Source organism: Ovis canadensis, chromosome 1, assembly GCF_042477335.2.
Source record: "Ovis canadensis isolate MfBH-ARS-UI-01 breed Bighorn chromosome 1, ARS-UI_OviCan_v2, whole genome shotgun sequence".
NCBI lineage: Eukaryota > Metazoa > Chordata > Mammalia > Artiodactyla > Bovidae > Ovis > Ovis canadensis.
The window spans coordinates 132693169-132707141 of record NC_091245.1 but is presented as its reverse complement, the minus strand read 5'-3'; the positions used below and the strand labels follow the sequence as shown (position 1 = coordinate 132707141).

At 39.0% G+C, this 13973-nt stretch overlaps 1 protein-coding gene across 20 annotated transcripts in view; it reads right to left on the bottom strand.

The window, feature by feature from the left end:
* Positions 1–13973, bottom strand: part of CYYR1 (cysteine and tyrosine rich 1) — a 215629-nt gene that overhangs the window by 101541 nt on the left and 100115 nt on the right. For 18 of the 20 annotated variants that reach the window (XR_011248534.1, XR_011248511.1, XR_011248531.1 and 15 more), the window contains exon 3: positions 10540–10697. Coding sequence is in view for 16 of the 20 variants with exons in the window: in XM_069549640.1 (XP_069405741.1) it covers positions 10540–10697 (158 nt within the window). In the remaining 4 variants the exon portion in view is untranslated. Of the gene's footprint in view, positions 1–813; positions 1094–2398; positions 3607–10539; positions 10698–13973 lie in introns of those variants that run through there. The other 2 variants (XM_069549577.1, XM_069549691.1) reach the window with 2 other exon arrangements.

Here is a 13973-nt window from a genome sequence, read left to right as displayed (position 1 = left end):
ATCACATTTGTTATGATTATGTATGGACATCTATTTTGTAGTGCTCTCCACCCCATCTACAGGGTTGGAAAAGAGGTACTCCTTGAGCACTCCATGTCTTCAAGAACCAAATCCCTTGGAAACATCTGAGCAACCCTTCTGGTGATTTGCCAGTAGTTTTGATTTATCATCAAGATCACGATTCTAGTTGGAAATTCATATGTCTTAATTGCTTCCTGTAAATGCAACCTAAACCACAGACTAGTGCTATAATAATGTGAATAAACAGCCAAGCTTTCACTTTTAGATGGCAGAGAAGAACAAGCAACATTTCAACAAACCTCAACAGGTCTTCTCAGTTATACTCTTACTGATAAGACTATGATAGTATTCTGGTCAATAAGCATGAATTAATAATATAAACAGAGGGCTTTACCCTATATGCAAACACAAACTGTTTTTTAGCATCTCTTTATTTTGTATTTGAAACATTTTAGATTAATTTCTATTGGAGTATAGTTGATTTACAGTGTTGTGTTGGTTTCTGCGGTACAGCAAAGTGAATCAGTTATACATATCTTGTGTTCACTCGCTCAGTCATGTCCAATTCTTTGCTTCTGAATGAACTTTAGCCCCCCAGATTCCTCTCTCCATGAGGTTTTCCATGCAAGAAGCCTGGAGTGGGTTGCCATTTCCTTATCTAGGGGATCTTCCTGATCCAAGGATTGAACCCGCGTCTCTTGCGTCTCCTGCGTTGGCAGGCAGATTCTTTACCACTGAGCCATTTGGGTAAGCCCCAGTTATTCGTATCCTCACTTCTTTTAAAGACTCGTTTCCCATCTCCATCTCTCTAGCTTGGCTCGCTTTACCAGGAGCCTGGTGATTCTAATCATTTACTGATCTACCTGTGCTTAGCAAAGAACTGAGTCACCTAACACAGAAAAAGATGGAGACACAGAAGTGAGTGGGCTGTCCTCTGCGAGACACCCTGGTAAGGAAAGACGCTGAAACTCTCCTGTGGGCCGAGCAGGCCAGGGCTCACAGCAGAGGACACAGTTCTGTGGAGAAGGCTGCTTTAGGCCCTCAGAGGCGGGGCTGTTCCAAGCTGTGTTTTCTACAACAAAATGGAGTAACCCCCATTGAGTCTAAACACACCTTCCCTCTGCATACAACCACTCCTTTGCTTCATTATACCCAGGAGGACTGAGGCAGAGAGATGTATGATAAAATTCCTCCAAGCCAAGCAATGCACCCTCCACGTAAAACAGAAAGTTGCAGCTGGATTCCCACTGAACTGTTTCATGTAAGTACGTGGTTCTAAGTTGTTTATGTGCTGAAGCTTTTCCCTGCCGCCCACCTGAGGGGCACACACCAGGTGAATCTACAGATTGACTCTGCATCCTTCTTGGTCATGAAGCCGTGGTGTGCCTTTATGCTTCGGTAACAAAGCATTTATATTTTGCCATCTGCAAAAACACTGCTGGAGAACATTTCAGTGAGATTCCCTCTGGTTTATACAGATTCATGTTGAACAGGAAAATCTAAGATATGAAGCCATGTTCTTTCATTCATATAGGTTTTGAATTTGATAAAGTGATAATATAATGCTGAAGAACGGTATTTTGAGGATTTTGAAGATCATATCCATCATGAAATAAACATGGAACATCTTTTACAGGACCGCCTATGGGAAGGCATTGTGAAATAATACTGGTGTAACTGTGAACTGTGCTATCTTTCTTTCTTACAAATAGAAAGGTTTCACTGGGAAATAAACTTTTCAGGGTATCAATTTTAGAATTCCTGATGAACTCTAATAGGTTTTTTTTTTCTTTCTCTTAAAGTCAAATCATCTTTAAAAGATATATGGATGTCGCTGGAAATGCACTTTTGAAATTCCTTCATAACCAATCATTCCAATTCTCTAAAAAGTGAAAATATGCCACTAATCATGTATGTCAGTATAGTTGTCTAGAATTTTACAAAATTCAGGGATGCTAAGAAATTCATAGCAGAAAGTTAATTTTTTTTTTAAATCCACCCAGGACAACATCTCTAAAGCAAATGTAATGAAAGATGCAAGGTGTTATCAAAATTGTACATTACTTTAGAAAATTGGAAACAGAGTAAAATCATCCATGATTTTGTCACCAAAGTTTAATAAATAATCTGCCTGCCAATGCAAAAGATGTAGGAGACACAGGTTTGATCCCTGGGTTGGGAAGATACCCTGGAGAAGGAAATGGCAGCCCACTCCAGTATTCTTGCCTGGAAAATCCCATGGACAGAGGAGCCTGGTGGGCTGCAGTCCATGGGGTTGCAAAGAGTTGGACAGAACTGAGCAACAGAGCATGTGTCTTTATATCCTTTCTTTTAGTCACTTGTGTATTTATATAAAAATAGTGTTAGGCCTTTTCACTTTGTATTGTAAACGAGTCTTTTTCATTATGTTACATATTTTCCATTAACTTTATTGTTAACACTTCACATTGTTCCACTGACCATTTACTTATTTTTTATTAGCAATTTTTTAATTATTATAAATAATGGAGTGAAAATATCTTCTCACACAGAAGGCTTCCCTGTCCTTCACCATCTCCCAGAGTTTGCTTGAACTCAAGTCCATTGAGTCGGTGATGCCACCCAAATATCACCAACTCAATGATAACAAGATATAAATAAGTGTACAAAGTTATTTATTTTTTCCATGCCTTTTTTAAAATAAGTGTTTGTCAAAATGTTAAGTTATGTTATTTTTACCTTATTGACTTCAGTTCAGTTCAGTTCAGTCGCTCAGTCATGTCCAACTCTCTGCGACTCCATGAATCGCAGCACGCCAGGCCTCCTTCTCCATCACCAACTCCCGGAGTTCACTCAGACTCACGTCCATCGAGTTGGTGATGCCATCCATCCATCTCATCCTCTGTCATCCCCTTCTCCTCCTGCTCCCAATCCATCCCAGCATCAGAGTCTTTTCCAATGAGTCAACTCTTTGCATGAGGTGGCCAAAGTATTGGAGTTTCAGCTTTAGCATCATTCCTTCCAAAGAACACCCAGGACTGATCTCCTTTAGGATGGACTGGTTGGATCTCCTTGCAGTCCAAGGGACTCTCAAGAGTCTTCTCCAACACCACAGTTCAAAAGCATCAATTCTGTGGCACTCAGCTTTCTTCACAGTCCAACTCTCACATCCATACATGACCACAGGAAAAACCATAGCCTTGACTAGACGGACCTTTGCTGGCAAAGTAATGTCTCTGCTTTTCAATATGCTATCTAGGTTGGTCATAACTTATTGACTTACTGAAGTTTAAAACATATCTAACAAAATATATGGTTCTTCATCTTTCTTTTATATTGTTTCCAAGCTTAAAAATTTGTCTTTTCATATATCTGATTCATAATCAATCTACTTCTGAATTCTTCCATGTTAATTAATATATTTGATGCTTCCTTACTTCCATTATTTCATGTATTGTGCATCAGTGCTCATTTTTTCTATTTAAAATTTTGATTAAATCAAGTCATTGAAAAGTGGCTTCTTAATCCCTGCTTTCCACATTGTTTTGTTATCTTTTCTATAGAGTTTGTGGGCTTCCCTGGTAGCTCAGTAGGTAAAGAATCCACCTGCAATTCAGGATACCTTGGTTTAGTTCCTCAGTTGGGAAGAACTGCTGGAGAAGGGATAGAATACCCACTCGAGTATTCTTGTGCTTCCTTTGTGTGGCTCAGCTGGTAAAGAATCTGCCTACAATGTGGAAGACCTGGGTTTGATCCCTGGGTTGGGAAGATCCCCTGGAGAAGGGAAAGGCTACCCACTCCAGTATTCTGGCCTGGAAAATTCCATGGACTGTACAGTCCATGGGGTCACAAAGAGTCAGACACGACTGAGAGACTTGCATGTAGAAATTTTAATAGCAATTTCACATAGACATCTTAATCTATTTATTCTGTCTCAATGACCAAGGCATATCATTTTTTAATCACAAATACCCAATTTTAGTTATTATTGATTCTAAATGGTATTAATATCTGGTAGGATAGATGAAGCTTCGTTGCTTATTTTTTAAAAATTAATATTTTCAATTGAGATATAATTGACTTAACATTGTGTAAGTTCAAGGTATACAATGTGTTGATTTGATAAATTTATATATTGCAACATGATTATCACCTGCTAAATTAATTTAAAAAGAAGGCTGTTAAAAAGATTGATGGGGGCTTCCCTGGTGGCTCAGTGGTAAAGAATCTGCCTGCTAGTGCAGAAGACTTGGGTTCAATCCCTGGCTTGGGAAGATCCCCTGGAGGAGGGCGTGGCAACCCACTACAGTATTCTTGCCTGGAGAATTCTGTGAACAGAGAAGCCTGGTGGGCTACAGTCCATGGGATCACAGAGTTGGACACAACTGAGCCACTGAACACGTATGCATGAGTATATATATGTCAATCCCAACCTCCCAGTTCATCCCACCCACCTTCACCCGTTGCTAACCATACATTTGTTCTCTATGTCTGGGACTCTATTTCTGCTTTGTAAATAAGTTCATCTGTACTATTTTTCTAGACTCCACATATAAGCAATATTACATTTGTTCTTCTCTTTCTGGGTTACTTCACTTCATATGACAGCCTCTAGGTCCATCCAGGTCTCTGCAAATGGCACTATTTCATTCCTTTATACGGCTGAGCAATTATTTCATTTATATATGCACTGCATCTCAATCCATTCCTCTCAGAGCCATTTTTAAACAGCTGTCTTTAAGAACCTGAGCTCTTTTGTAGCACATTCTAAGAGATTATACTACTTTCTACTCCTCCTTGTCATCCATGTCTGTGGTCCTCTCTACTCCAAAATCTCATCTATTGAAGATTTAGTATCAGGCTCATTGCCTTTCTTTGCATCACAGCTTCTATTAATAGTATCATTCTCTCGGTGATTTCAACACCCCTTTGTTGAAATAAATTTCTAGCCCCAGAAACCACTGGGTTTCTAACCACTCCTACTCAAGCTCCCATATCAGCAAACTGAAACTTATATCCATGTCCTAGTAAACCTCGGTATATCAGAAACTCAGTATATCCAGTCATAAAATCCCCAAACACCAAGCCCACTCTGGGCTCTATACTCAACATTCCTGGTTCCTTTTCACCCAAACAAGGCTGACTGTGTGGCCCCAACCAATCAGATTGTTTCTATTTTTCTTTGTTCTTATTCTTCATCCTACAAAAGCTTCTTACCTTTCTTCCATTTTACTGTTCTACCCATGAAAACCTTCCAATTCATGAAGTGTTAAATAAAGTTATCACCTAGATTGTCTTCTTTAATCAGTTTTTAATATAAGGATGGAATCACCAATTCAATGGACACGAACTCGGGCAAACTCTGGGAGATGGTGAGGAACAGGGAAGCCTGGTGTATTGCAGTCCATGGGGTTGTAAAGAGTCTGACATGACTTGGCCACTGAACAACAACAATCCTGCTTCTCAGTGCTTTGGGTCTTTTGTCTTCAAAGGTCTTTTTCTCACTTTTATTGTAACTAATGATGGTACCATATTGTAATCTAACCAACACTTCTTATCTTTCTAGAATATACATCCCAATATATCTTGGACTTCCCTTGTGGCTCAGCTGGTAAAGAATTGCCTGCAATGTGGGAGACCTGGGTTCAATCCTGGGTTGGGAAGATCGCTTGGGGAAGGGAAAGGCTACCCACTCCAGTATTCTGGCCTGGAGAATTCCATGGACTGTACAGTCCATGAGGTTGCAAAGAATCAGACACGACTGAGCGACTTTCACTTTCACCTGGATTTCTGATTTACTGATGGCCTTAAGCAGATTTATTTAAACTGACATCACTGCTTTCCTGTCTTCATGTCTTTCTTCATTCAGCTTAGATTTATGGTCCATCAATAAAATGATCTCTGTGCATCTATCATCAAATTTATCTCTTTCTTTCCCCACTGCCTGATAAAACTCCAACCCAACATTTTGGCTATCCTAGATCTGTATCTAGGAGCTTAATATGCTTAGAGAAAAATGCACAATTGTGCCAACTGATCTCACTTTAAATGCATGACTATATTTAAGTGTGGAGGCCCTTGGCATTGCTCTGAAATTGTGCATTAGGCATCTCACCACCCCTCCATTCTCCGAGACTACTTTTTCATGATTTTTTTTCTTTCTCCTTAATTACAAACTCCTCAAATTCACTCTCAGCATGAAACTTACTTCTTATTTCACTAGATAGATACAATTGGAAGATACAATAGATACAATTGGAAGAGACCATCCTCATATCACCAAATCCTTTGTTGAATACATGAGTCACAATGAAAAAAATTGTTTATCTATCTACCTATCTAACTTCATCATCAGCATCATCATCCATCTGTCTATCTACCAGGTATCAATCAATCAGTGAATCAATAATCTACCTACCTAACTACCATTAGGGACTCTAAAATGTATTGACACTAAATCTCCATTTTCTTGATAGCACTATAATCCCTAGTTTTTCTTTCATTGGCATTTAATTTTTATATCTTTGACAAGCCTTTTTCTTGTGTTTTATCCATATGATTTCTTTTCATATATGTATCATCCAAACCTCCTGTTTAAAAGGAGGTTAACATAATCACTTTTTTTTTTTTATATATACCGAGGTTTAGAAAAGTCATGGAAATTTAAGACTTGATAAATAATTCTTATTTTCACAATGATGGTTTTAAAAATAGTTGTAATTAAACAAGGCTCAGGGTACTCAAGGTGGCAGGAATACAAAACTATTGCAAAAGGTCACTGTGCAACAAAGGGTTCGATGTGGCAGATCGCCTTTCCTTGGTAATCTCCTCCCAGTGCAGAGTAATAATGTTCACTGTAGGGTTCCCCACTAAGTACTTTCAACAAGAGATACACTAACCTTGGCTAAATTATTTTCTACTCATTTATGGGGCCTCCCAGCTGTAGGACTATGTCATAACTTGAGTGGTTATTCAATTACCACGGGGTTAATTAATTACTGTGGGCGAAATCATTTTATATATCCACTGAATGAGAGATTTTTGAAAAGCATTCAATACTACTCTGTGTTGTTTCCTGATCCTTTAAGTGAAAGCTTAATTAGTGACTTTATGAAGGAAATGAGAAGTAATCAAGCAAATTATGTTTTTGAAGGCCTAGTCTTTTAACAGTGAAAATGCGTCCACCATAAGGCTTATTATGTTTTCTGCATTATTCAGTTCCCAGAACAACGCCATTTGCTGAACAGGCAACATGGTGCTGTGATCTACCAGTATAAATAATGCCACTAGAATAAAGTGTTTAAAAACACATTTCCATGGGTAGAAGAGAAATCTCAGACCCAAGAATGCAAAACATCACATTAAAATATTTTACTTTTTCTAGTCTAATTTTATAAAGAATATTTTTAAATATTTTAAAAATTAATTTTAATGACACTTTTTTTTGTATCAAGGAAAGCAAATCTGGAATATTATCTACAGGGTGTTTCTCCTCATCTTCTCTTGGTTTAATGTCTCTGTCAGGCTCTCCTCCTCTCTTGGGTTATGGGTTGACCAGTAAAAATGGGGAGATTTGAAAAAAAAATCCCCCCTATTTTTTTTTATACCATAGTCTTAACATTGTCATATTAACCCTAACCATAATCTCAATAAATTAGAAAGTTTCAGAATTGTGAATTGCTTTTGTAGTGAGTAAAAGGTATAGTATATTCCAGGGTGGAATTTAAGGTTAACTGTTTAGGTATTAATACAATTAAATCAGATTTGGTCATGATATTCATTCATTCAGCCATATTTACTGAGTGCCTGTTACATGCCAGTTCTGGTCTTGTATGCTTGGGATTGAGACGCAAATAAAATCGACAACAAGGCCTGCCTCACGGAGCTAATGTTCTAGAAAGAGGGGATGAACAATAAAAAATAAACATAACCATTAGGTGAACCATATGCTATCTTAGAAGGTTAAATGAAGCCCTCTGGACAAGTAGAGTAAAAGGATGGGTTCATGTGGGAGGTGAGAAACCTTACAATCTTAAGGAAGGTGACTGAGGAAGACCTCATTCATAAAATGACCTTTAACAAAGACTTGAATTAAGTAAAGCATTGATGCTTTTGAACTGTGGTGTTGGAGAAGACTCTTAAGGGTCTCTTGGATAGCAAGGAGATCCAACCAGTCCATTCTAAAGGAAATTAGTCCTGAATATTCATTGGAAGGACTGATGCTGAAGGTCCAATACTTTGGCCACCTGATGCGAAGAACTGACTCATTTGAAAAGACCTGATGCTAGGAAAGATTGAAGGTGGAAGGAGAAGGGGATGACAGAGGATGAGATAGTTAGATGGTATCACCGACTCAACAGACATGAGTTTGAGTAAACTCTGGGAGTTGGTGATGGACAGGGAGGCCTGGCGTGCTATGGTCCACGGGATCACAGAGTTGGACATGACTGAGGAACTGAACTGAATTAAGTAAGTTCAACCCTAAGATAAGAGTGTGCCCTGTGTGTTCACAGAACAGCAAGAAAAAGTGTGAGTGGAGCCAGGTGGCGAGAGGGAGAAGGAAGTGAAGTCAGAGAAATAAGAGAGGAGCCAGTTCAGGCACTGCCTCGAGGGCCCTGGTAACGAATCGACTTTTTGGATAAAATGAGAAACCACTGACTTTGACTCTTCCTCTGGGGACATGGGGAGCCACTGAAAGATTCTGAGCAAAGAAGTCTGATACGATCTGACATTTAATCATCTTAAATGGGTTCAGTCTGCTACTGTGTTTAGAATAGACCCCTACAGGGCTCGAATGGCTGCTGGGAGAGCAGCTAGGATATCACAGTCATGGAAACGAGAGTTGATGGTGGCTCCCACCAGAGAAGGTATGGTGAGAAGTAGTCATATATACTGTTTACATCCTGAAGGTGGAGCTGAGAAGTTTTCCTGGTAGACTGCATGCAGATGTCAGGGAAAGAGAGAAGTCCAGGATGACGCCAAGGTTTTTGGCCTGAACCGCTTGACGGTTGGCCGTGCCATCAGTTAAGATGGTAAAGGGTGAGTGGAGGAGTCTCTGGTGGGGGGATGATCGGAAGTACAGATTCAGACATGTTACGTTTGAGATCTGTCTGTTAGACATCCAAGTGGATAGGTTCAATAGGCAGTGGGATCAAATGAGTGTGAAATTCAGGAAGGTGGTTTAGAATGGAGATACATAACTCTGGGAGGCATTTAACATATAAATGGTCCTTAATACCATGAGGCCAATTGATACAACTTAAGAAGTAAGTCTGGATACAGGACAGAAGACACAAGGGTGAGACTCGAGGCACTCTAACACGGAGATATTGGAGAAGGGGGAGAACCAACAAAAGACGACAGAGGAAACGATCATGCTGACGTTCATCTGAAATGTGCTCCCTCAAGGTGACTGTGATAGGTAAAAGATTAAGGAAGGAGAGACATTATCAGGGAATTGATACACGGGGCAGACCAGACGTAGAAACTACCTTCTTCCTTTGCTGTAAGGGGTAGAGAGAGGACATGAGTGTATGAAAAGTGAAAGTGAAGTCGCTCAGTCATGTCAGACTCAGACCGCATGGACTGTAGCCCACCAGGGTCCTCCATTCATGGGATTTTCCAGGCAATAGTACTGGAGTGGTCTGCCATTTCCTTCTCCAGGGGATCTTCCTGACCCAGGGATTGAACCCAGGTCTCCCACATTGAGGGCAGACTCTTTACCATCTAAGCCACTAGGGAATCCCTATATGCGTGTGTGTGTGTGTATATATATATATGTCTAAATATATATATGTATATATATTTAAGTGAAAGTCACTCAGTTATGTTTGACTCTTTGGGCCCTATGGACTGGGGCCCGTCAGTCTCCTCTGTCCATGGAATTCTCCAGGCAAGAATACTGGAGCGGGTAGCCTATCCCTTGTCCAGGGCATCTTCCCAACTCAGGGATCAAACTGGGGTCTCCTACATTGCAGGCAGATTCTTTACCAGCTGAGCTATCTACATATAGACTTAAAAATACTATATTGACTTAAAAATCAAAGGGAAACACAGCACTTTGTTTATGGATTCATATGCGTACAATATATTCATATATGGAATTTCTGGAAGATTCTCAACAAATACTTGCAAATTACTAAAAATTATGTTTTCTCTTTGTTGATAATTTTAGTGTTATGTTAAAACCATTTTCTTGCATAAAGAGGACACATAAAAACTTTCTTCAATACTTACTCACTGGTAGATAGACACAGCAGGTGTGAACTGTCTATTTCTCTTAACTACGGCAGGTTGGCAATTGTAGTCAATAAGGCAACCATTGAACATACGAATATTTCAAATAGGAGGTAGATATTATAATGCAGATATAAGTGACCTCCACGGAAAGTTAAAGCTTCGATCTACATTAACTAAGAAACATCCTACATACTTGGGGATTATTCCAGTGAGAATCTTTAATGATTCTTCTCTCCCAGAACCAGAGCATAACTAACAAATCTGACTCCTCCTTCAGAATGAGTAAGCAGTATTGCTTACCAGGGTAAGAGGAGATGGCATTGATGTGGGTGGTCCTGATGACACCCACCCGGGTCCCACGGTTGTTTTTCATGCACATGCAGATACATATGGCAATTCCAGCAATGACCCCCATGATGAACACGATTCCAAATACTATGCCAGCAATTGCTGTGCCCCTAAAAAAGAGAAGCAGAATTACATTTTTTTAAAAGACTCATAGGGATTATAAGGATTCCTCAGCCTTTCAAATACAGTTCCATGACTATACGACAAGTGCCCTTTTAGAAACGTTCTTAAGAATAATGTTAAAAAAAAAAACTCAAGTTTTTCAGTTCTTAAAATCATTCCATAAATTAATAATTTCCTTTCTAGCATTTTCTCTGCTTCTCTTTCTGGAAACCTGTTCTGAAATAAGCCTCTTAGTCTCCTGGATCACTTCTCTAATTTTTCTTATCCCTATTTTCTTAAACTACTTTGTGGGGAATTTCAGGACTTTATCTTCTAAAATCTTACTGAATTCTAGAATTTCAGCAATCATATTTTTATTTTCCAGGTGCTCTATCTTATCCTCTACGTCACTTCCTTTTTTACATAGTGTCCTTTTTTGCTTTTATGGATGCAATTTCTTCTATTAATCTCTAATGTACTCATGATAATATATTCCTTGAGACTATTTTTTCCTATTTCCTCTGTCCTGTCTAGGCTCCTTTTTATTGATTGTTCACTTTGATCTGTTTGCGTTTGACATTTTCCTTAAATGTCTACTGTGGTTGTTGTTCAGTCACTAAGTTGTGTCTGACTGTTTGGAACCCCATGGACTGCAGCACGCCAGGCTCTTCTGTCCTCCAATATCTGCCAGAGCTTGCTCAATGACTCCTGAATCTACTCCTATGTTAAAATTTGTGGGTTGGAAGTTCAGCGTGCAAAGTCAGTACTGGACAGATGAACCCCACAGTAGGGGATCAACTGAGGTCAGTTCTCATGTTTTGTTTTTCTTCTGGTTTGTAGATTTTACTCTTTAAAAGGATCCTCCAGTTTCATATTTGGGGAACATGAACTGGGCTGGCTGCCAGTTTCCTGGAGCCTAGAGTTTTATCCATAAGAGTATGAAATTTAAAAAAATCCTCAGGCTTTCATCTCAGAGACTCGGTCTCATTCTGCTGTGATGGGGAAGGCTTTCAGGATAGATCTTCAGAAACAAAATCTTGTGTTTTAAAAGCATGACTTCTAAAGCCAGACTGCCATGGTTCCAACTGTAGCTTTGGGTAACCTTGGGCAAGCTGCTCAATGCCTCAGTTTGCTTATTAATGAAATAAAGGTCAGCTTGGTGCTTTTCTGACTCTCCTCTCAAATTCAATGTCATGAAATAATTGTGCTCCTGGACTCATTGGTCATATCAATAAAGTCCTATTCTCAAGTGCTATATAAACAGCTATCCTGTACTTTTCTAAGACAGGTCCATGATCTCCCATCCCAAGTCCTTGGGACTAGATGTGTTCATAAGCCAGGAATGTTCAGATTTTGGAAAGGGAATATACATATACTGTATATTGTATGATACTCCCACAGCCAGCATCTGGGGCATAACACATGAACATTTCTGAATATTAACACTTGGATTCCATGGAAGCTATAAAAAAATCCCAGGTTCATTCAGGTCCAGGCTTGACACCAGTTGCATTGTATAAAACCTTTACTTTTCAGGTTCTTTTTTTCTTTTAAGGATTTCAGAATTGCAGATAAGGAACTGTGGACCTATCTGTCTGTATGCTTTGCAGTAGAAATCGTCTCTTTATGACTTTCCCCCACTCACTTAAAAAAAAACAAACTGAAAAGTATTCTTACATAATTTTAACTTTGTTAGTAAATTATGAAAGTAGAACATGAGATATTTGGATGGGCTATTAGCAATTAAAGAATGACAGAGTCTAGCAGTTCAGTAAATAAATCCTTTCAAGGAAAAAGATTTATCAAAGGAGATAACATGAAATTTTAACAAAAGTGATCTGGAAACCTCTTTTTCACTGTGATTTTTAGGTCTAAATAAGATTAAATTGGAGGGCTTAATTCATGTCCTAGAAATAATCAATGGCCCAATTATTTAGGCGTAGAGTTTCTAAAGTGTGTGCTATGGAAGCTAAGACATCAAATCAAGGCATATTTATATTCATTAATTCCTCTTTCAATAGAAAAAAAGTAGAAAATCAGTCACATTTTATTTTCTTGTCAGCAGCTCCAGCAAAAGTGTCTGCTCTTAAGGTCAATAATGAGGTTGCAATTAATGTGTTAAGAGGTTTTTTGATTAAATCATGATTTTCATGTCCTTGATACTTTGATACCCATTAGCAATTATAAATTAGTTATTTAAAACATGGTGAGCATACAATTTATAGCATTATTTACTCAGTTATTAATTAAAAAAATAAACAGTAACCTTCCAGTATATAAAATATTTGGTTTAGTCATCTTTTGGAAAGAGAGTTTATTAAGTTGAGAAATTTGACATCATAAAATCCTTGAAAAAATTTAGGGAATGTATTTTTTTGAAAGAAAGCATTACAGGGTTTGCATATTTTTTCTTTTCTAAACCTCTAATTTGAAATAATTATAGATTCCCAGGAAGTTGCAAAAGTCATGCAGAGAGGTCATGTGTATCCTTCACCTAGTTTTCCCCAAAGGTTACATCTTAGGTAGTCAAAGTGAAAAGTGCAAGTCGCTTAGTTGTGTAGCCCACCAGGCTTTTCTATCCATGGAATTCACCAGGACAGAATACTGGAGTGGGTCACCATTCCCTTCTCCAGGGGATCTTCCCAACCCAGGGATCAAACTCAAGTCTCCGGCATTGCAGGGGGATTCTTTACCCTCTGAGCCACCAGGGAAGCCCTAGATAGCCAAAGTACAACATTAAAACTAGAAAATTGCAATTGGTATAAAGTGTGGGTAGGGCTTTCCTGGTAGCTCAGCTGGTAAAGAATCTGCCTGCAATACAGGAGATCCTGGTTCAATTCCTGGTTTGGGAAGATCCCCTGGAGAAGGGATAGGCTACCCACTCCAGTATTCTTGGGCTTCCCTGGTGGCTCAGCTGGTAAAGAATCTGCCTGCAATGTGGGAGACCTGGATTAGATCCCTGGGTTGGAAAGATCCCCTAGAGAAGGGAACAGCTACCCACTCCAGTATTCTGGCCTGGAGAATTCCATGGACTGTATAATCCATGGGGTCACAAAGAGTTGAACATGACTGAGTGACTTTCACTTTCATGGTTGGTTCTATATCATTTTAATACATGCATAGATTTATGCAACCAATTCAGTAAGTAAGGTACTCTTCCATTACTGCAAAATACTTCTTTGTGCTCCTTCTTTATAGGCATACACACACCTACCACCATCAATAACCCCTACCACTAATCTGTTCTCTGTTTCTATAATTTGGCCATTTCAAGAGTGTTATAC